The 23033-nt window shown below is 45.5% G+C and overlaps 1 protein-coding gene and 1 non-coding gene across 3 annotated transcripts; both read right to left on the bottom strand.

Moving 5' to 3' along the window:
- Positions 1-2168: 2168 nt before the first annotated feature.
- LOC146193923 (protein N-lysine methyltransferase METTL21D-like) lies at positions 2169-22990 on the bottom strand. Of its 2 annotated transcripts, none has more exons than XM_084602874.1 (4): positions 22624-22990; positions 21345-21528; positions 5998-6117; positions 2169-2306 (listed from the first exon to the last, which is right to left on the bottom strand). In XM_084602874.1, exons 1-4 carry the CDS (start codon positions 22851-22853, stop codon positions 2199-2201), a joined length of 642 nt encoding a protein of 213 aa, XP_084459000.1. In that variant the 5' UTR covers positions 22854-22990; the 3' UTR covers positions 2169-2198. The 2 variants fall into 2 exon arrangements, with proteins under 2 accessions (XP_084459000.1, XP_084459001.1); XM_084602875.1 differs by having other exon boundaries at positions 21441-21528.
- TRNAD-GUC (transfer RNA aspartic acid (anticodon GUC)) lies at positions 22512-22583 on the bottom strand. Its single transcript has one exon. It is a non-coding gene; the product is annotated as a tRNA-Asp (tRNA).
- Positions 22991-23033: the final 43 nt, after the last annotated feature.

Below are 23033 nucleotides of genomic sequence, written 5' to 3'. Positions count from 1 at the left end.
CCTCAGACACAGCTAGGCTCAGCACATGAAACCGAACCAGGATGAGCAAGGACCTACTAGTAGCCGCGAATAATCAGACGGGGGGCCACTCGCGAGCGACTGATCTGTTACAGGTGTCCGCAGAGTCGTGCATCACAGAGTTGGATAAAATGGCCTTTCACTGTACCCTGGACTTCCTCTTCTACTCCCCGCTGGAAAGATGTAACGGCACGGAAGAAAAGGAAGCGCGGTGCTAGCGCGCGTGGTTGGAGGATATAAATGAAGACTGGCTGGTTGGCGGTGGTGGTAGTAAAACTTTAATCTCCACCAGATATAGGATAGACGTCAACCTATCTGCCTACACAAAGCCCTGGAGCCCTTGGACCCGGGAGGCGTGTTCGGCCAGTCGGATTACACCTGGTTGAGTCTCGGGGTGTGAGCTCAACACTGGAGTCTCCCAAACTTCTTCCGTTTTTGTCTGTTCATTTATACTTCTTTTTATTTCTGAACACGTCCATATCATGTGTACAAGATCCGCCTCATCCTGGCATAGTTTGCACCTATCTGAGAATTGTTCCGGATACCACTGACTTAAGGTAGCTGGCTTCGGAAAAGACCTTGTTTGTAAGCGCCTCCAAATGCTTTCTTGGGTCTTATTTAGTGTCCTATCTACCGGTGGGTATTCTAACCTGTTTTGCCGATAGCGCTCAGTAATCTCTTTGTAGCTGACTAGCCTGTCCCTGCTAAGGGTGTACTGAAGATCAGAGCCTACCCGGAAGATAAGACCGCGGGCAAGCTTATGAGTTCTCTCATTTCCCTGAAGCTGGGAGTAGGCTGGTGCCCATATTAGCCAGATATTATGTCAGTCTGACATGTCCTCAGTGTCCTTTTTGCCTGTGGAGAGACTCTTCCTTTGAGAAAATTGCATATTGCTGTTTTCGAATCTCTTATAATTGTAGTAGCCATTATCCCTGCCATTGCAATGGCAATCGCCACCTCTTTAGCTGTATGAGCTAAGCTCGTCCTAACTGAGCCGCTTATTCTTAGATTTTGATAATGTCCTCATACTCGGCGGCGTCGACATAGACCACGTCCTGTCTTCCTCGATATATCTTCTGCAGCGTTTCCGGCCTTTTCTTCCTACTTTCCTGGTGATGCTCTGGATGCATGTTTCGTGGCAGCGGGTGGACTTTTTGTCGCTTGCTGACTTCCATCGGGACATCCGTCTTCTGGTCCCTTTGGCTTTCGTATCGAATGCTTAGTTTTAGCGGCTTGTCGGCGCCTGTGCCTGTGTCTCTCCTTATGTACCATCCTGCACCGTAACAATATCCTGATAGGAATGGGGGTTCATTACAATACATTAATGCAGCGCAAACACAAACACAGGAAGAAGAGAGTACAAACGCCGACTATCTAGGCCAACTAGGCCGGATTGCCACCCGTAATCAGGAATGGGAAGGGGAGGAGGGGGGGGGGGGGGCAGCTCCTGTCCCCTGCAGACATGTTACGTCTGGTTTAATGAGTGTATTGGCTATGAACTGTTTCAGCAGAACTTGCTTCGTCTGCATCCCCTACAGTTCCATTCCACATTTCTTTAGGTTTTCGTTTACGGTTGTACTAGGGCGTATCGCCCTGCTAATTAGGTTAAGGGGTGCGCGCATAGCCGGTATATAGCCGGTATATATATATAGCCGGTATATATATATATATATATATATAAGCTGGAAACTAATGACTTATACACGTGATTAATTTCCTTTAAGCGTCATTTCTCTCGTTCTTGTAATTAATTCCGAGGTCGGCTTCATTAATCCGCGCTGCAAGCTTCTGTCGGCGACCACTTTGAACTCGAGTTAGATTCTACTGGAAATCAAGAAGAAATGGGCATGGGCAAGGCATGTAGTGCAAAGAGAGGATAATCGATGGTCGCTATGGGTAACAAACTGGATTCCAAGTGAAGGAAAGCGTACCAGAAGGGTGGATGAGGCTAAGACGTTTTGCAGGGTTCAAGTGGATGCAACTATCACAGGACCGGGGTTAATTGGAGGAATATGACAGAGGCCTTGTCCCATAGTGGGCATAGTCCGGCTGATGATGGTGATGATGATGACTCAGAATGTCCGTGGACATCCGCTAAGGCCATCAGCCGCTTCAAAAAAACGCTACCCTTTGAAAATACCTTATCCTGGCATATCAAAAAGTTTTCTTTTATTGACATTTCACTGCATGATGGGCTTTAATCGTAAGATGTGAATATCGTGGCTGGAGAAATCAGGGTGCTGGTCCTCCGTTGGCACTTCATCAATGACAAAATGCTGCCTGCAGCCCTGCACATGAAAAAATAAAAGAAAAAAAACAATGTTTCGTAAAGCACTAGCAACTTATCATACAGCTCGCTACAGGACGGGAAAAAATTACTTTTAGACATTAGCACGTTCACTCATCCTTTCAAGTTTATACGCGAGTTTCGCCGCTAATAGATCTTGCGTTAAGTTCTGCGGACATGCTAGGTGTGCCCAATTTCTCCTCTCTAGAGTGTTGATATCTGCCGGACGTATCAACGCAAAACATAATCATACCCAAAGACGACGACAGCGAACATCGCCCATGTATCGCATTTTATCAAAAGTCAAAGCAGGAATATAGACCGGATCGCTTTGGGGCGTGTTAGGTCCCATAAAGCAAATAAAAGATATCAGACTATTATTATTATTATTATTATTATTATTATTATTATTATTATTATTATTATTATTATTATTATTATTATTATTATTATTATTATTATTATTATTATTATTATTATTATTATTATTATTATTATTATTATTATTATTATTATTATTATTATTACGATGCGCAAGCCGATGAAGAAAGACGACAGAACATGACCGAAGGCGATGGTAGATGAAGTTTTAATGAATCTGTTAGCAGGCCTAGCTCGAGCGCTACTGGCCGCGCCACTGCCCGCTTCTTCTTTGTTGCTCGTTCGTAACATGACACGGGGGCGTAATTCCGTCTCCTCAACGATAGGGTCGCGCAACTTCTTTCTCCTCACTGATTGGGTAGGGTCCCGCAACTTCTTTCTCCTCACTGGTTGCCTATCAGCGGGTTAAACGGCGATAGTTATTGAAAGGTGTCTCTGAACGCAACCTAAAGGTAACATACACTCACTGAAGGCAGGAAATGATTACGGTAAAGGTAAATGATTAGTGTTACCATTGTCATGCCATCACCTCGTGGCTGTGTTCACGGCTGGTTTTGCGGCTATTAAGAAATAAAAACACTACGTAATGAAACCTAAAGGGGAACACTCCCCAGGAATGAGCTTTGTAGCTTATTTTATTGTTGCGGTAAACAAAAATAAAAAAGAAAAGAGTTGCTAATAAAGGATTCAAACAGATGTTTTATTCGCTTAGTGCTGAGGTAAGTAGGGTCAATCCATTGCGCCACTGAAGCAACAAGTACGGGAAGCTTTAAACCCGCTATTATTCCTTTTTACACTATTTCCGCTATCTGTCGCCAGGTGACGCTGCTCAGATGACCCTACCGTTGAGGGAACGGAATCACGCGACCCGGGGCCACCCAGCGATCGTCCCGATCGTGGACGAGGAAGTTTACTGATGTTGATGATTCCATGGCATGATGATGGTCGTGTCTGGATGCTTGAAGAAGAAGAGGAAGAAGGAGGAATAGACTGCTGCAGCTGAGACTCTAAGGGAGCACTTCAGGTGAGGGTCAAAGGAAGTACCTTTGCAAGACAAACAGAACCACCTTTTGCAGGCTGCGAGGTTCGAAACTGGGTTTGGGCCCACTGCGGAGGAGGGGCGCGCAGCGGGGTTTACGGAGCTTCTCCCAAACGCACACCCCTGGAAAAGCCGAGCGCCAGGCCGGGGGACGCTTGTACCCATTTTTACCGGTGGGTGCTCGGCGATGGGTTTCGAACTAACCACCTCCCGCAGCCTTTTTTAGGACTGCTGCAGCTGAGGCTCTAAGGGAGCACTTCAGGTGAGGGTCAAAGGAAGTACCTTTGCAAGACAAACAGAACCACCTTTGCAGGCTGCGAGGTTCGAAACTAGGTTTGGGCGCACTGCGGAGGAGGGGCGCGCAGCGGGGTTTTTACGGAGCTTCTCCCAAACGCACACCCCTGGAAAAGCCGAGCGCCAGGCCGGGGGACGCTTGTACCCATTTTTACCGGTGGGTGTCCGGCGGTGGGTTTCGAACTAACCACCTCCCGCAGCAACAGTGGAGACGACAAAGCGCCGCCTCGAGGACTGGAGGCGCAACAGAGAAGCCTGTTAAATTTCTTCTTTCTCTCTCTTTCTTACTTCTTCGGACTATTTGACTGAACATTTAGCATAGAATTTTCTCTCACTCCTCAATTTTTTCTACCCGTTTCTCCTGGCCTGATCCAGAACTTTGTGATCCCCCGATACAAAGGGGAATGGCCGCATCAGCATCAGAACGGCCTGCCGGCAAGATGATTTCCGATGAACTTTGGCCCAGGACACCCTCGGGCCACATGTTCCCACGACTCAATGGCGAAGGCCACGGCACACACCGCATAGCATAGGCAGGGGAGGATGTCTTGAAGTGTAGCGCTGTCTTGGGTCGTGGGGTCTTTGGTCGGTACATCTGGTCAGTGGGGTCACATATAGTCGTTCGGGTCTCTTCTTGTGTCTTGTCATGTGTGGCGTCTCGCGTAAGTCTCTCCTTCGTCATGTTTTGTGGTCGGGGCGGGGGGGGGGGGGGGGGGGGCGGAGTGGAGGAACGGCAAGGCCTTGCTGGGTCCGGCAGGCAGGGGAACAGCCATGCGATGCCTTCTAACCTTCAGGCGACGGCGCAAGAGGTCACAGGGCACCGAAGCTCCGGACCAGGATGAGAGGGTGATGATTAAGTACCAGCACCTCCAACCAAATGTTACGATGCGGCATGCCGATGAAGAAAGACGACAGAACATGACCGATAGCGATGGTAGATGACATTTTAATGAATCTGTTAGCGGGCCTAGCGCGAGCGCTCCTGCCCGCGCCACTGCCCGCTTCTTCTTTGTTGCTAGTCCGTAACATTATTATTATTATTATTATTATTATTATTATTATTATTATTATTATTGTTATTATTATTATTATTATTATTGTTATTATTATTATTATTATTATTATTATTATTATTATTATTATTATTATTATTATTATTATTATTATTATTATTATTATTATTATTATTATTATTATTATTATTATTATTATTATTATTATTATTATTATTATTTTGACAGCTTTGGCTTGTTTTATGGGGCCTAACACGTCCCAAAGCAATCCCGTCTCAATGAGGCACACAGTAATGGAGGGCTCAGGATAATTTTGACCACCTGAGGCTTTTTAACGCGCACTGAGGTCACATAGGTCGCATAATCGCCTCCATCGAAATGCACCGCTGCGACTGGGGTCGAGCCCAAATCTTCTGACTCAGTAGTCGAGCGCCCTGCCATAATCAGTGAGCCACTGCAGCGACACCGACAGCTATGCATGATTGAGAATAAGTGAATTGACTATACTGTCTCTTCATCTCTGCTCAGCTAGTGGCGTGACAGTCGCCTTTGATGATAACTCTTGCGGTAACCAAACTCTGTCGACTGCGCCGAAATTCGGAAATGTCAGCACAGAGGCATCCAGGCCATAGGGAACGCGTGCCTTCAGGCACTGAGTGGTGGTGGTGGTGGTGACTATGGTTTATTTTTGGGGAGAGGGTACTGGTCACGTCTTATGTCAAAGGTGACCAGGACCTCCTACTCGCTCAAAGCTGAACACTGCCAACAACACGAAAGTAGAGGCCAAACAGCGTTTGTAGGGCGCCACTGTGCCACAATATAAGCTCATACGACAACCTGGCTGATTTGTCACCACACAATAGCACAGTGACACTCCTGAAACTCGATTCTTCTCCTAGCCAATCAATCTATATAAGCGTGAGTGTAGGGAAGTGCGGAGGTAAATGTTTGCTGACAGCACTCACCTGCAAGAAACGCGCCACCGCCGCCGAGTTGGCTTCGTTGTCCCTGTCCTCGTAAGACAGAAGCACCTCAGTGTTCGGGCCACACAGTTCCGTCATGGTCTTCAGAAGCGGATCCACAGCCTGCAACGAACAAGAACTGCATCAGTGACCAACGTCCACGTCTTTCTTGCTGCAAAGTGGCCCTTCTTCCGACACCGCTTACGCACTTCCAGAAATACGAGAGAAGAATTAAGGCAAAACGATTATAAAAACGACCTGATATGGCAAGATCCATACTCTGACGCAGGTGTTTAGTTGATAACCTGCACACCGATATAAGCACATACTAAGCGACGCTCTTCACAGCCAAGGCAAACGTGTTTGCGATACCCTTTTGTGTTTCAGATCAGGCGAGATATGATCCATAAGTCGTCCTAAGCCAATTCGCCTCTAGTCCTCTTTTTTTATTACAATACAGTGAGGAAAAGAGAAGATCTTCAATGAAAAGCAGATAACTAAAGCAGTATTTGCATTCACACTGACATGCTACTCTGCGTGTGAAGGAAAATGGGAAGAGAAAGACGGGAAGGACAGGGGTGCGCAAGGTGGTACGACCCGCGACCACTGACGCCACCACCACCAAGAAGCCAACAGTCTGTTCCGACCAGGTCGGCGGTGTTCTAGAATCGTGAATCGTGAAGATTGAATCGACTAAGTATTGGGCGGCTGGTCCTCTTTTTCTGTTTTCCCCTGCGCATTGCGCCTTTTACCGCGTTGATAACGCTCGCGGGGAGATTGTAGCTGTAAAGCGATGTCTACGCAGTCTCCCGGCCAGAAAGCTCCCCCTGGTCGGCTTTCATTGTGTCTCATTATCTACCTCTGGAGACGTTCCAACGATCTGGCGTTCGAAACATTCCGGTAGCGCTGGTACCCAAGGATGAAGGATTTATCAAAATGACTAATCCTGGGACTGTTCGAGCTGCTCTCCAGGCAGCCTCTTCCCTGTATGACTCAATTACAGAAGTGAGGCAGTTTGGACGTGGCGGGATACGGCACCGATCTCCAGACCTCAATTGCATTAAGGATCTGCTTAAATGCAATTCATTTGGATCGCTTCAGGTGAGCAGCTTCATCCCTTCTCATCTTGCATGCACAAAAGGATTGGTTCAAGGAGTAGACTCTTCTTTAACTCCAGCTGAGACTCTCGACCTTCTTTCGGCGGCTGGTGTGGTAGCGGTGTATCGTTGCAGCCGGGAGGTTAATAAAACGCGGGTACCAACAGGGTCAGTGATTACCACATTTTCGGGAACATCATGCCCGTCAGAGATAAAAGCATGGCCATTGATCTTTCGTGTGCATCCTCTTCAATCTAAGCCACTGCAGTGTACTAATTGCTGGCGTATGGTCACAGTGCTCGTGGTTGTAAGTCCTCCGTGCGGTGTTGCAAATGTGGCGATGTTCATCATTCGTCATCTTGTCCACAACAAAACGACAAATGCTGTCTTTGCGGTGGAGGCCATGCTGCAAACTCCTTGGAGTGTTCATCTCGAAAACAGGAGCTACAAATTCTAGAATAGACAGAAAACGCTGTTCGCGTCGTGACGCTGTAACAGAAGTTAAAGAGCGATAGCACGGTTATACAGGTGTGTCAGCCCGATCAAGTGTGCCTCTCGATGCATCAATCTCAAAGGCGATAATGACTGCAGTGAAAGCCTCAATGACTAAAATGGTCGATCGAATAGTTGCTATTCTCACAGTTTTTCTAACGTTCTGACAGTTCAGCTAACGCAAGCCCTGCAATCAGGAACAGCCCCTGTCATAGCAAACATGCCTTCGGAAAGGTATCAACTGCTTGAAAGCACTGCTGTTGCTTCGGCTCACAGGACTACTCCTCCAGATGAGGATGGAGTCATTAATGACGCAGAGATGGTGGAATCAGGTGTAAGAATTCTAAAGCGGTGTGGGTCTCCCATGTCCGACTATACTTCTCCGCGGTTCCAACCAAAATCAAAGAAACATCAGCATGCATCAAAGCCAAAGGAGGATATTTTGGGGCAGGCAGTTGCGGCTGCCCAGATTTCGTAATCATAGGGGCACTAAAAGTTATCCAGTGGAACTGCCGTTCAATTCTAACAAGTTCAACAGATTTAGTTTACATTTCTTCCCAGTATAACGCACATATAATTATTTTGCAATGAACTTGGCTAACAGCCAATAAGTATTTCTATTTACAAAATTATCATTCATTCCGACAAGATCGCCAATCAAAAGGAGGAGGTTTGATTATATTTGTCTCTACAAAATTTTGTCACAGGGCTAAGATTTCTTTCCGGCTATCTTCTTTAGATTGTGAGTTATTGGCCCTAGACTTTGAAATTCCAGGGCACTGACCATTTTCCTTAGTGAATGCTTATTTCCCTAGCGGTGTACAAGATACATAACCTCGATCTGCTATTAGTTAATTGTCGGAACTGCGTTCTTCTGGCTGGTGATTTTAATTCGCATCATGTGTCATGGGGCTACAAGAAAGATAGTTGCGGCAAACGTCTTTGGGATTGGGTAACACATAATAACTTTTCCTGTAGAAATTCGGGTTCGACCACTTTCATAAGAAAATACACTCAGACTGTGTTAAATTTAATTTTTACCTCTCCCAGCCTTGTCGACACTTGATTGTGGCCCCTCTAGTGACCACATACCGATTGCTTTTGATGTTAATTGCCCTGTAACTCCACGACTTCTCAGTTGGTCATTTCTTAACAATGATAATTTTCAGTTACCGTTACGCTCTAATCTTGAGTCATTGACTAACACGGATGAAGAACAAAAATCAAAACGCTTATGCTCGATGATTGAGGATTGCCGTAAGAAGTCTGAGATCTTGATATGGAGCTCAAAGGGGAATACTTCAGCTGTTCGGTGAAATGCTGATTGTTCCCGAGATTACAGACGCAGAAAGGTGGCATGGAAAAAGCTTCTCCAAAACCACTGCCCGAAAAACTGGCATGATTATAAGTTCATTGCAGCTACTTTTAAACGTACGGTCGCAAAAGCGAGGGACGAGTATGGTGTGAGGCATTTTGATTTCCTGTCTAAATCTGGCAACCGAACTGCTCTTTTTGTTTTTTTACGCTCGCAGAAAAAGATTCCACAATCACAAAATCTACATTCTCTTATTTTGACTCGCCATGAAGCAAGAGACACAACTGAAACAATTGCAAAAGGACTGGAGAAGCGTTTCTCGTCTACACTTCCTTTATGCTCGATATCTGTAACGCCAATGGATACAGTTAATTATGATGGTTAAATTTCCGTTTCTGAGCTTTCTCCTATAGTTATGAGATTACCAGCCGCTGCTCCCGGTCCTGATAGCGTAACTTCAAAAATGTAAAAAATTATTTTTGAGGAATCACCTCAGACGTTAATAGAGCAGTAAATTATTCCATCAAACATGCTTGGATACACCCAGAATGGAAACTTGCCAAAATAATTCCTTTATACTTAAGAACAAAGGCGGTGCCTTTTCCATAGATATTAGACCTATTGCGTTAACATAAAACATTGTAACATTAATTGAAAGAGTCATACTTATACGTATTTCGGAGTTCATGAATGAAGAAAATATCCTCAGCCCTTGTCAAGTTGGTTTCCGTCAAAAGTGTTCCATCTGGAATGCGTATGCTGACCTCTACCCAGATAAAAACATACGTGACGAAAACGAAACAATCACGTGAAACAACCCCTGGGTTCACCTGCTGCACGAAACGTCACTAAAAAAAAAAAAAAACGAACAAAAAAACACCTCTTTGCTTGAAAGAGCAAGAGAAGTCTTGCTGACACACTTAATGTCCGTTGAAATAAAATATGATTCCACTATCTCTCTCGTCATCTTTTCTTTGTGGCGATAAAAAATTCTTAACCTGGTCAAACTTAGGAGTGTACTTCTTCTTCTCCTTCTTCATTGTTTCACATGAATGGCAATGTGATACCAGAAACGTTTTGTCCTTCCCACTTTCCAAGTTGTTCCGGTGTTCCTGTAGTATCTTATTAATACATCGTCCTGTTTGTCCTATATAACAGGCTCCACAAGAGAGTGGAAGCCTGTACACAACACCTGTCCTGCATCCAACAAATGGGTCTCTATGTTTCACCCCACATTCTTGCTTCTTCGATTCTCTTTCCCTTTGAATAGCCGAGCAAATCCTCTTCATCTTCAGCGGAGCGGTCAATGCGACGTCAACACCATACCTCTTGCCTAAATTTCGAGGCCATGTGAAATTCTGTGCACATACGGTACCACGGCGACCTTCCTCTTTTTCTCACCCATGCTGGGCAGGGATTTCAGTCTGTGCGTTCTTTTAAGGCTCTTCAGTACCCGGCAACTAGACTCATTAATAACCGACTCCCGATAACCGGCCTTTGCAATTCTTGTCACATGTCTTTCAAAACTCTTGCCCATGCTGTGGTAGCAAGATTTCTTCAACGCATTTAATAAGCATGTGTTGATCATCCCATTCTTCAATAATTTGGAATGCCCCGAATTGGAGCTTAGCAAGGGCTTCCCCAATCTCGGGTTGTATTCCCAACAAGCATGATCCTCACCGAATTGAATCAATAAATATAAATACTGTAACCGATCGTCAAGTGGTTCTTCAACAGTAAATTCCAGCCCGGATCCACACTAAGTAAAAACACCCATAATGTCCTTCATTCGTTGATTGAATCCTTCACGGTCTGTGAATATTAAAACGTCGTCCACATATCTGAAGGTGGAATGATGTATGCCATCCGATTTATCCTTCAGGTGTCTGTCCACGTACATTAAGAGGATATCACTCAAGACCGGTGCAACACTCGACCCAATGCACACTCCAGCCTTCTGCGTATACAGCTTGTCCTTCCAGCCTATGAAGGTGGACCCCAGGTAGAACCTTAAAAGTTCGATGAAACTTCCTGAGGCGTCAATGAAGTAACATTCATTATTGTCTTCAGTAATGATAATTTGAACACGCTTAAGGAGGCAGTCATGGGGGAGGCTATAATACAAATCCTTGACATCCATGCTAAAGCCAACACATTTTCTTGGTTTGTGTTCTTTGAGGAATTCAACAAGGGCTTCAGAGATGGGTAGCCTTAGGGGTTCTGATAAAGTCAACGAGGAAAGGTGTTTCTGCAAATATTTGGAGACCAGGTGTTGCCACCTGCTCATCTCAGATACGATGGCTCTGGACGGAACATCTCGTTTATGGGTTTTTGCCGAGAAGAATACTTCCAAATGTAGTTGCTTGCATTGTTTCACCTGTTCACGTATCCGTGCAAGCCCAAGATCACCTAGTAGAGCCATAGCCCTCTCTTTTACCATGGTCGCTTTCATAGGAAACCTTCTGAAATTCTTCTCAACAGCAGCCTCCGCTTTTTCTTGCAACTGATTCTCAGAAAAAAAAAAATAGCAAAATACCCTTCTTTATCTGACAGTATAACTCTGAGGTATCTCGAAGCCATCCATTTGGAAATATAGTTAATAGGGCACTTTTTCCCTTTTAATCCTTCTTTTGCGTGCTCTAACACTTCCAAGCACTCGTGGATGCACCGCGATCTATCAGAATCTTGAACTCTATTTGCAATACAACGTGACATGGTCACCTGTCCAGGCTCATCAACTCTAGGCTCAAAAGCATGCTTAGGACCCAGCTTTAGCATCTTATCAATATCTAGAGGTATCTTTAGATATTTATAAGATCGGGCTGACACACCTGCATAACCATGCAATCGCTCTTCTGTTACAGCGTCACGACGCGTACAGCGTTTTCTGTCTATTACTTCTAGACACATGCTTATTAAATGCGTTGAAGAAATCTTGCTATCACGGCATGGGCAAGAGTTTTGAAAGACAAGTGACAATAATTGCAAAGGCCGGTTATCGGGAGTCGGTTATTAATGAGGTCAGTTGCTGGGTACTGAAGAACCTTAAAAGAACGCACAGACTGAAATCCCTGCCCAGCATGGGTGAGAAAAAGAGGAAGGTCCCCGTGGTACCGTATGTGCACAGAATTTCACATGGCCTCGAAAATTTAGGCAAGAGGTATGGTGTTGACGTCGCATTGACCGCCCCGCTCAAGATGAAGAGGATTTGCCCGGCTATTTAAAGGGAAAGAGAATCGAAGAAGCAAGAATGTGTGAAACATAGAGACCCATTTGTTGGATGCAGGACAGGTGTTGTGTACAGGCTTCCACCCTCTTGTGGAGCCTGTTATATAGAACAAACAGGACGATGTATTAACAAGAGACTACAGAAACGCCGGAACAACTTGGAAAGTGGCAAGGACGAAACGTTTCTGGTATCACATTGCAATTCATGTGGAACAATGAAGAAGGAGACGAAGAACTGCACTCTTAAGTTTGACCAAGGTTAAGATTTTGTATCGCCACAAAGAAAAGATGACGAGAGAGATAGAGGAATCATATTTTATTTCAACGGACAATAAGTGTGTCAGCGAGACTTCTCTTGCTCTTTCAAGCAAAGGTGTTTTTGTTGTTGTTGTTGTTGTTGTTGTTGTTGTTGTTTTGTTTTGTTTTGTTTTTTTTACTGACTTTTTGTGCAGCAGGTGGACCCAGGGGTTGTTTCACGTGATTGTTTCGTTTTCGTCATGTTTGTTTTTATCTGGGCCTTGGAGTAAAGGGCTTAGGCATAGTTGTGAGTCAGCGCTTGTACTGTGGCTTTCTTTTATCTTGTCCTTTGTCTTCGTATTCGCGCTGTTTAAATTAATAATATATATGTACCAACTCGCCCAACAAAGTATCTTGGTAAGCTGACCTCGAGAGTCGAGTTCTTTTAGCGCGGCGCCAAAACATTCACGCTGCCTTGATAACGCTAGATATAGCCAAAGCCTATGATAGTGTTGAACATAGCATTCTATTGCAAAAATTAAAAGCTCTTCAGTTTCCACATTATTTAGTAGCCTGGATATCTGAATTCCTCCAAAACCGAGTTTTACTGTGCATTAAATGCCGTTCATTCTGGCAGATATAAGCAAGCCAGGAGAGTGCCGCAAGGAGCAGTCCTCTCACCAGTCCTTTTCAACATACTACTCAGCTCAATTCCAGTTAATCATGACGTTCGCACTTACGTATATGCAGGTGATATTGCGTTTTTTGCAACTGCATCGGATATTCAATCCCTTTATCTTCGCTTGCAAACGTACCTAAACTCTATTGAGAATTGGTTGTGTGGCTCGCGTCTCACATTAAATGTGAACAAAAGCGCGGTCCTTGTATTATATAAATGATCTTGTATGTCTGTCTGTAATGTATCAGCAACAAATAATATCTCAGGTTAAATGATTAAAGTATTTAGGGGTCACTTATGATGATAATCATTCATGGCAGCCCCACATTAACCATATTGCTACGAAAGGGGTTCGGGCCATGGGCATGTTGCGCTGAATTAGTCGTCCCCGGTCTGGAATGCGGAGAGATATGCTATTATTGGTTTACGTTATGTATGTGCGTCCAATTTTAGAGTTCCGTTCAGTCTTGTTTTCTGGTCCAGCAACTTATAAAATTCGGCCGCTTGTTCTCTTGGAACGAGAAGCACTTCGGTTGTGTCTTGGACTTCCAAAATTTGTTGCCAACAATGTGCTCTACCTTGAAGCCCGGATTAGTCCTTTGATATGTAGATTACAAATTCTAACTGTTCAGACGTACCTAAAGATATATGAATCAAAGTTTCACCTATCTATGTCCATTTTTTGCTGTCAACCGACCTCCTTTTTCGGTGTCCATTGGCCTAAACTTCACACCCCGCAGATAGTTATGGTCAAAAATTTGCTAGACCCTTTAAATGTTTCCCTTCCTAGTATTCTACCCAAAAATACCAGCGGGTCATCTGTTGAAATTGTCTTTGACGACATATTCCCGAATAATGCTAAACACTTATCATCCGTTATTCTAAACGGATTATTAGAAGATCATTTAAGAAGCCTTTCTGCTAGTTTAGTAATAGCTACTGACGTATCTCAATGTAATGAAAAGGCAGGTGTTGGTATATGTTGTCCGCATTTAGACTGAGTCTTTTTCTGTCCGGCTTCCGGACTTCACCCCAATTTTCGAAGCGGAGTTTCTGGCGGTGGTACTCGCGTTACGGAAATTAGACTCCTCTTTTTCTCAAGTGGCTGTAAAATCCGACTCTATTCTTGTGTTCATCCCTCTCTTCGTCAGTGGATTCTGCAATAGTAAAAAGCCTTTCTCTCCCTGATCCCTCGACATTTAAAACTTGTACACATAGCATGGGTACCAGGCCACGGCAATGTGACTTTAAATGAATATGCTGATAGTTTGACAAAAGAGTCCCTCAATGGCCCCGTGTTATCTATCCTTCCGACGACGGCGTACATCACCGCAGCGAGGTTTCGGAGAAAAGTTCTATTAAATATGAAAAATGCACATCTTTTAAGATCTAATGACTACCTGCATCTAAATTTTTCTTGGAATAGAAAATTATGCCATTCACGCCAATTTGAGATTTCTCTAACAAGGCTGCGATGATGTATCCCAGCTTTAAATTTTTATCTTTACAAGTCTGGTTTGGCACTTTCTCCAGAAGTACTTCGCTTTGGGCTAGTTGGTTCATGGTTGAAGTGGATTATGAAGACGGCGCGAAAGGGACGAGGGCAAGGAAGGAACACCAAAATAACAGGACAGGCGCCAACTTTCAACTGATGTTTCAACTTTCAACTCAGTTGAAAGTTGGCGCCTGTCCTGTTATTTTAGTGTTCCTTCCTTGTCCTCGTCCCTTTCGCGCCGTCTTCATAATCCACTTTCTCCAGTCTGCGCATTTTGCGGCGAGCAGGAATCATTAGATCACTTTTTATTGTTTTGCCGCCGCTTCACTACGTTAAGAAGACAGTTGACGGAAAGGCCATTGCAACAGCAAGGCCTCAGTTTAAGTAGCCCGATATTGTTATCATTTGGCGCCACCATCCTTGAACACAGTCACAGGTCTGTTTTCACTGCCATGCAATTTTTTTTTAATGGAATCAAATCGTTTGCCTAGCTAAATATTTAAACATCACTTGTTCTACAATTGCAGTGTCAATCTCCCATGTGTGTTACCACTTTTATATTTATATTTCATTTATTTCCCTTTTTGTTTCCTTTCCTCTACCCCTCAAATCACTGTTCCTTTTTTTTTTTTCATGCAAATATACTTCAAAAATTTTCTTTGCTACAAACTTCTTGGCCGATCCCCCTCTGTGGGTATGTGCCATATGTTATTTGGTCAACAACAGCAACAACAACAATAGCAGTTAGAAACGAATTAAAATCGTGGCAGTTGAGTTCCAGCTGACAACATCTGTCACCAATACTAAAAGGTTAAAAAAAAAGTGAAGTGCAGCGTCCAGCGAACGGGCTGACAAGGTTTACCGCACTAACAGCGCGTAGTGATTAAAAACAAGGAAGCTTTACAGTTCGTCTACTAGACCATCTTCATCCAAATAGGCAAATAAAAAGTGCATTGAACATTTCTGCGGCGTAAGGTAGGCTATGGTGCCTTACATGTGGCACACCGTTATAATTAGGGAGCAGTTATTATTTGCTAGCATCCATCCAAGCACAGCCGTGTGGCTACAAAGAAAATTTATACAGCTTTCTCAGAGACTTTGTAGTTGAAAACATGGCACTAATACGGAATTCAAGGCAGGGTTGACAACCTGTCCGGGAAGCTATTCGATCTACCAAATTAGATCACCAGACAGTCATGAGAGCAGATGGTAAAGCGAGAGCAAACGTCTCGGAGTGGGAACTGTGTTGGACCAACATTTAGGGATTTCTCCAAATAAAGGTATTTATGTTAAGCTACAGCACTTATGTTACAGTGTTGGACACCAGATATATATATATATATATATATATATATATATATATATATATATATATATATATATATATATATATATATATATATATATATATATATATATATATATACATACATCCACAGAAAGGAAAAAGTTCTTGGCGGAGCAGTCCAAGCAAACAGAAACAAGTAAATGTACTGCGTAAGAGAAAAGCGGCCAGCCTCAGACCACAAGCTGGCTCTACCGCAGTAACACCAATACAGCGGGCAAGCCTACCTTCGCGCGTTATGAAAGCAGTTCAGTTCAGTCGTGTCCGACCCTTCGTGACCCTATGGACCATGTCACGCCACGCTGGAGGGGGCAATTTATACGCAAGGGCGAAAGGGAAAGAAGTGGGGTCTTCGATGCATGGAAAGCGGAAGGTAACGGAAAGGGAAAACTTAGAATACGCATATAATGTGAAACGTCTACGGACAGGCAGCAAAGCAGGCCTCTGACAGCAGATTACTGTTTGTGCAACTGCACGATTGACAGACTGAAACACTTTCTTGGGAGATAAGGGAAGGGGACTGTGTGGGTGGGGTCTCTATTCCGAGACTCAAGCCGCTACCGCTGCTATGCATGCGCGTGTCACGAGGGCTCTTGGAGCTTCGAGTTCGGAGCTGGATAGGGCAGCCTCCCGCCCCTCAATATTTGGCACTGCGTTTAGGACGTCAAGCGGATTGTTTAAATAGGTCTATACCATGTGGTACATGCCTGCCTTCTCTATACAAATCCTACATTTGGAGTCGCGGCACCCTGGGTGTATTGTATTTGCTGAACGGGCTGATGCGTTGTATGCACCTGTCTGTAGGCGTCGCCATCTAACTTACTCCGCTCTGGAGACCCCTAGTCTGGGGGCGGATATTTTCTGCGAGAGTCTGCAGTGTTGTGGCCTCTTCGCGTACCTCGCCAGGGGTGCGGGGTAGGTTGGAGTGGGAGAAGGAGGGGTCGAGTCCCAAAGAAGGAGAGTTCGGGCAGCGGCTTGGGCGCACTCGTTCCCTTCCATGGTTTGATGTCCAAACGAGGCATTTCTATGTACAGGAACGGCCATGATTTTTCAATATTCTGGCAGCCGGGAGACAAATTCGTCCTTTTGCGTAATTACGTTATGTAGGCATAATCCATGATTATATAGGCGCAGGTGGCATGCGTGGCCTCCTCCGAACTTTCTATATTGTCATCGCAGACGCTGAGGGTATCAACTAATCATTGGTGTTCACAACCATCGTCATGTGCACCGCCTCTGACTTTGCGGCGTCTACGTGGTACGCGTGTGTCTTGCCCGTATTTTTCCTGAATGAGTATGAGTAAAACCTGATATGAGTATAAATGACGGGCTACAAATTTCTGATTGCAACTAAACGCCGAAGCCGAACTGTAATAGTTAAGAAGTTAAATGCCAAAATTTTCTTATCTACCTTACCCTGCAGCTAACAAAAATTAGACGCGATAGCACCTGTAACACCCTCTTTCCATTCCGCGAATTCGACTAAATCTATGTCAGAAGTGCTTCTCAACGTCAAGATATATACGAAACAGCACAGTTGAGGATGGTTTAGTTTTCTTGCAAACTAATATTAAATATAGGCCCCCGGCACTCGCGGCTTGCGCTACCGAAGAGGAAATTTTTACGGCCAACACTGTGCTTAATGACGTCACAATTGTGCAGAAGCATCGAGCGTCTCATCGACTGCGACAATGCAGCTGCCCTCTGGGCGCGGTTTGTTCGGTGGGGTCGCCTTTACAGCATTTTATAACCTTTCTTTCATAGCATCGATCGTGGAATCACCGTGTTGTTGGATGCAATTGAATGTTGCGATTCGGTGCCCCATCTTGTTCTCGAATCTAATTAGAACGCATCTGTGCTCAGAACATATCACTTTGGATGGAGGAGTGCTGACCTCGCGAGTTTCAGGCGATGGTAGAAATCGGATTATATGCTGACGGTCTTCCCGCCCAGGTAAGCCGCCTGCCGCCATCTGTCTGTGCCATGGTCCTTCCTCCATGGTCTGTGCCGACACGGCGGGGTCTTTGCGCCACCGTCAGAAAAGCATGATAACACGCGCTTGGATAAAGGAATGTCAAAAAATTACCCTTACTGAAGATTATAGGTGTGCAACAAGTTTCTAGTGGGAGTGATAACTGTGATGCAAGCTAATCTCTGCTCGCAGCCCCGCAGCCAAATGGTTTCTTGCTCTGTGGGCGTAGCTCATCCGATCTCGTACTCTAGCTCCGCTGCTAAGGTGTCGCCGAAATTGCACTTTTCTTTTACTGCGAGAGAGTATAGGTTCAGAGTAAGGCAGTTTCACGAGTATACCATCTACTATCGCGCTTCTCAATCCCAAAGCGCAGTCCGCTGCGGTTCTGATGTGAAACAGTTTAGGCCTAGCCATGGCCAGAGCATCGTCGTCCGCCGCTCCCGCGGGCAGGATGCACCGTTACGGAACTCGCAGCATCCGGTGCGGCTAGCGTTACGAATATATCGGCTACTTTTTTATGTACCTATAGGGTCGGACGTTTTTCTTTTCGACAAACCGCTTAACCTTCGAACAAACGATCCTGCGAACAAGTACGGGACCGCGCGACGGGCTGTAGAAGGTTACATACAAGCGCCGTTAGGCGGCACACTGGACACTGTCTATATAGGGTGCCTCGCGCGAGGGCAACATCGGAGAGTCACTCGATAATGTAACTCTATGTCTATGTAAGGTGCCTTGATGTGCCTGCGCCCGAGGCTATGTTAGCGTCCAAAGTTCACGTAGTGGAAACTGGCCAGCGATCGTCCGCTTTTTGCATCCGGGCGCTTTCATCCGTATCCTTCCGTAAACAAATGCCGGCACAGCCGCTGAACTTCGCAATGAAAAGCCGTGATCAGTAGATTGGTAATAAATGTAATTCGCTGGGAAATGGATTGAATTTTCCGTGTGGTAAGGCTGTAGCGGCTGTGGAACAATAGTCTCACTCGCGGCGAGGCGGCCTTTTGGATCGGTATAAATAACGATCCCTTGCACCAGGGTGTGTTAGCCTGTGAGTGCATAAATGGCTTTACGAATATAACGAATGCTTCACATAGCAGCAATTTAGCAACATTCAAGATCGCTCGCTCGTTCTGCCCTCACTGGGCGTGCAGGCTTTAGGCGTGCATGCAGAGTACTGCTCAGGTTTCCCCCCTCCCTTTTCTTTTTTTTTTTTTTCAATCTTTTAATTGCAACTGAAAGACAAGTCCTGGCTTTCACCGCCCGATGTCATCGAGGACGACTCACCGATATCAAATAGTACGTGGTGCCGTGACAGCGATTGACATTCGCACACCTCGACAGGAAGGCAGCACGTGCGTGCGGTTCGGCTGCGTGACTATTTCGTCGTCATATGTGACGTCACGCAAAATAGTGCTCTCCGGGCCCCGCGCGGGAGTTTCAATTTCGATTCAAGATTTTAGCTCATTTAAAATGATTGTTTGCGTGTTGTAAAAAAATGAAATCGCGTACTGGGATGACCAAGTCTTCAACAATATAAATCAATCATTAACTCACTAGGGTCGAAAAATCGCCGTGGTTGCACAATCACCAGAAAACGGGGATACCACTACCACGTTCAAATAAAAAAAAAATGTATAAATCTATTTCATTCAGGGCAAGATATCCCCAAGCCGGAGAGGTCGGTACAGTCAATTTAATACAAAAAGAATGCATCCTATGATAGTATACACTTGCAAAATAAAAACAAAAAGAATGCACAGTTGAACAAGTACAAAGCAGCGAGTTTGTCGATAGGACATTCCATTATGATGTGCCTGGAAAAAAAAAGTTGAACTAGTGCAAGTTTCTGCAAATACAGATGATACCGTAATTTTCATGATCAATGGCATTATTGTCAATTTGGAAAAAATATCACTGAAGAAAGGGTAGTCTGACCAGCTTCCTCCTTTCGCCCAAGCCTAGTTAGGATGGTGACGAGTTGAGATAAACCAAATGTGGGGCACGTATTCAGGAAATCGCTTTCGATGTGGTTATAGAATGGAGCGCATTGTGTAATTCCGCTACAAACTAAGCTGCAGCGTCTGGGGGCCGGTAACAGCAGCCGAAAATACCGGATGCTTTAGAGTGAAGAAGAATCAGTTCCAAGTCGGAGGCAATATTTACGGGGCGGCAGAGAAAATTTTGATCAGAGGCGTAAGAAAGCCACCGTCACCCCTATGTTAAAAAGGAAGGCAATGGGCATCTGAGTAACTTACAAGCCCTCCAACATTTCGGGGAGCACGCTACCTAGCGGGGTGCGAGTGCGCATGCCCAGGGCGGTTACCGCACCCCTTGGACGTTCATCCCACCATTCCGCGCGGGCGCATTGTCACCCGGCTTTTACCATATCGCCCTACCGGTACGGTCCCTCTATTCTAAAGCTCCTTAGTGTTTACAAAATTTCGTGTGCCAACTGCAACAGTGGTAAAACAAATACCAAATGGAAGGATTTCGCCAACATAAGAATGATGTAAGGAGCTTATTAAGAGGACCTAACACCATACCGAATAGTCAGAAAACTCCAACCATAAAATAAACTTCCAAGAAACATCCGTACTGAAGACCGAGGCCAATTATCGAGAAAGGCGCCTTCTTTAGTCAGACAACCCCAAACAAGAAAGGAAAAGAAAAAAGACGCAAGCCAGCACCGCTACAACTGCACTTGCCGGCCTCTTCACTCAACAGTCCTTAAGCCACCCCTCTCCCCTCCCCCCCCCCTCTTCACACACACACACACACACACACACACACACACACACACACACACACACACACACACACACACACACACACACACACACACACACACACACACACACACACACACACACACACACACACACACACACACACACACAAACACACACACACCTTTCAACACCCACTCCTCTCCTCCCCCCTCCTGTATTCGCCCTCCTCGGAAGTGTGGGGTTTCTCGGAATTAAAGAGTGATGATTGGAGAATTTTCAAGTTCCAAGAACGTCCCTAGATGTAAGCGAGGGAGGCCGGTGGGGAACCCACCACGAACAAGAAAAAAACAGACAAAAGGAAGCAGCGTCGTTCACAGCGGATGAAGGCGATGTGATAGGGATAAGTTGGCGGTGCATGACAATTCGAAATAATTTCGAGGTAGGCGGCGTCATCCCCCCTCACTCGCCTCGCTACACTCCTGCAAGACTGCGCAACAGACCCTGCTGAGCGCGCAAAAAATGATGGCGAACGTTACGTCGAACGGCAGTTCGATAAAAACGAGCACCACTCCTAACTTTCGCATGCAATTTTTATAGGGATATTCCGAGAGCTCGATAAAAACAATAATTCGATATATCCGGGATCGAATGTACTGATTATAACAAGCCGGCTGGTTATACATAAAAAAGAAAACTGTCTGCCTTATCTGCAAGCGATAACTCACAGATTGTGATATACCGTGCAGTTTTGTTTTCCGTACCTTTTCGTAGTAAACGCACTCGCTCATTAAAATAATATCAGGAGTGAAGACGTGCGGAGTCAGGGGTACACCCCATTCCAACGTTCGGGCACGTGCCTTGCCCTTCAGATGACTGCGGTTTGCCTCCAGATTTTTGTCCAACAAAGGCAGGAACTGCGAGAGGTCGGTCAGCACAACATCGTTCCTGCAGAATACAAGAAAAGGCGCTATTGAAACTCAAGAAAAGGTCACTTCATGCCTACAAAAATGGTTAATTTCGATTATTTCAGGCAGCTCTGTGTGTGTGTGTGTGTGTGTGTGTGTGTGTGTGTGTGTGTGTGTGTGTGTGTGTGTGTGTGTGTGTGTGTGTGTGTGTGTGTGTGTGTGTGTGTGTGTGTGTGTGTGTGTGTGTGTGTGTGTGTGTGTGTGTGTGTGTGTGTGTGTGTTGGTTGGTTGGTTGGTTGGTTGGTTGGTTTGTGGGGTTTAACGTCCCAAAGCAACTCAGGCTATGAGAGACGCCGTAGTGGAGGACTCCGGAAACTTCGACCACCTGGGGTTCTTTAACGTGCACTGACATCGCACAGCACACGGGCGCCTTGCTTTTCGCCTCCATCGAAAAGCTGCCGCCGAGGCCGGGATTCGATCCCGCGTCCTTGGGAACAGTAGTCGAGCGCCGTAACCACTGCGCCGTGTGTGTGTGTGTGTGTGTGTGTGTGTGTGTGTGTGTGTGTGTGTGTGTGTGTGTGTGTGTGTGTGTGTGTGTGTGTGTGTGTGTGTGTGTGTGTGTGTGTGTGTGTGTGTGTGTGTGTGTGTGTGTGTGTGTGTGTGTGTGTGTGTGTGTGTGTGTGTGTGCGCGCGTGCGTGCGTGCGTGCGTGCGTGCGTGCGTGCGTGCGTGCGTGCGTGCGCACTGACTAGCCTATCAAATAATGCAGATCGCCGTGTCGTATATTAGTTATTCACATAACATTTGGGATAAGGTCGATTTCTCTGACGCACCTTAATTTATCGCAAACAGGCAGATATACGCGTATGTTCTGAGCGGGAACCCACACTGCATACTCGACTAGGACATACTACTACGCCGGTATAACAGTCCAAATAGAATGTAGTAATTCGTTGCGAAGCAATAAAAAAAAAAGAAAAAAAAGCAAGGAAGAACGACAAGACGGTGGTGCAAAAAGAAAGCGCTCCCCGTCGGGGAATCGAACCCCGGTCTCCCGCGTGACAGGCGGGGATACTGACCACTATACTAACGAGGACAAGTAATGTCGGCGTTTAAACCTGCTTAAGAATACGTACCCAAAGCTACAGGAGATTATGCCAACAATGCCTGTACCAGAGCCCAACTCCAAAACGCTCTTCTTCGTGTCCCATTCACCGGTACAGTTCTTGTGGTCGATGAATTTGCCCAACACGAGGGCACCGTCCCACACCACGCATCCCACATCTCCTTCCGACCATTGATGTATGGCAAGCTCGACACCAGTGGAATCCAAGTGCACAACGCGCACAAACGTTGACAAGTTCATTGTTTACGACTGAAAGAAGGCGCAAAGGAGTTACGAACGCTGCCACCTAGATACCTAGACGCTAGACACCTCCCAAAGCACCATGCGAACTTTGAAACCTACGCGCGGAACCAGCTACAGACAAGCACCGCGGCACTAAGTGGCTCAATTTCAAACCAGACTGTTTGATGAACTTCATGC

The sequence above is a fragment of the Amblyomma maculatum genome, chromosome 4 (genome assembly GCF_055883805.1).
Source record: "Amblyomma maculatum isolate TAMU_Amacu chromosome 4, ASM5588380v1, whole genome shotgun sequence".
NCBI classification, from domain to species: Eukaryota; Metazoa; Arthropoda; class Arachnida; order Ixodida; family Ixodidae; genus Amblyomma; species Amblyomma maculatum.
Note: the sequence above shows the minus strand (reverse complement) of the source record. Positions and strands in the feature narration are given on the sequence as shown.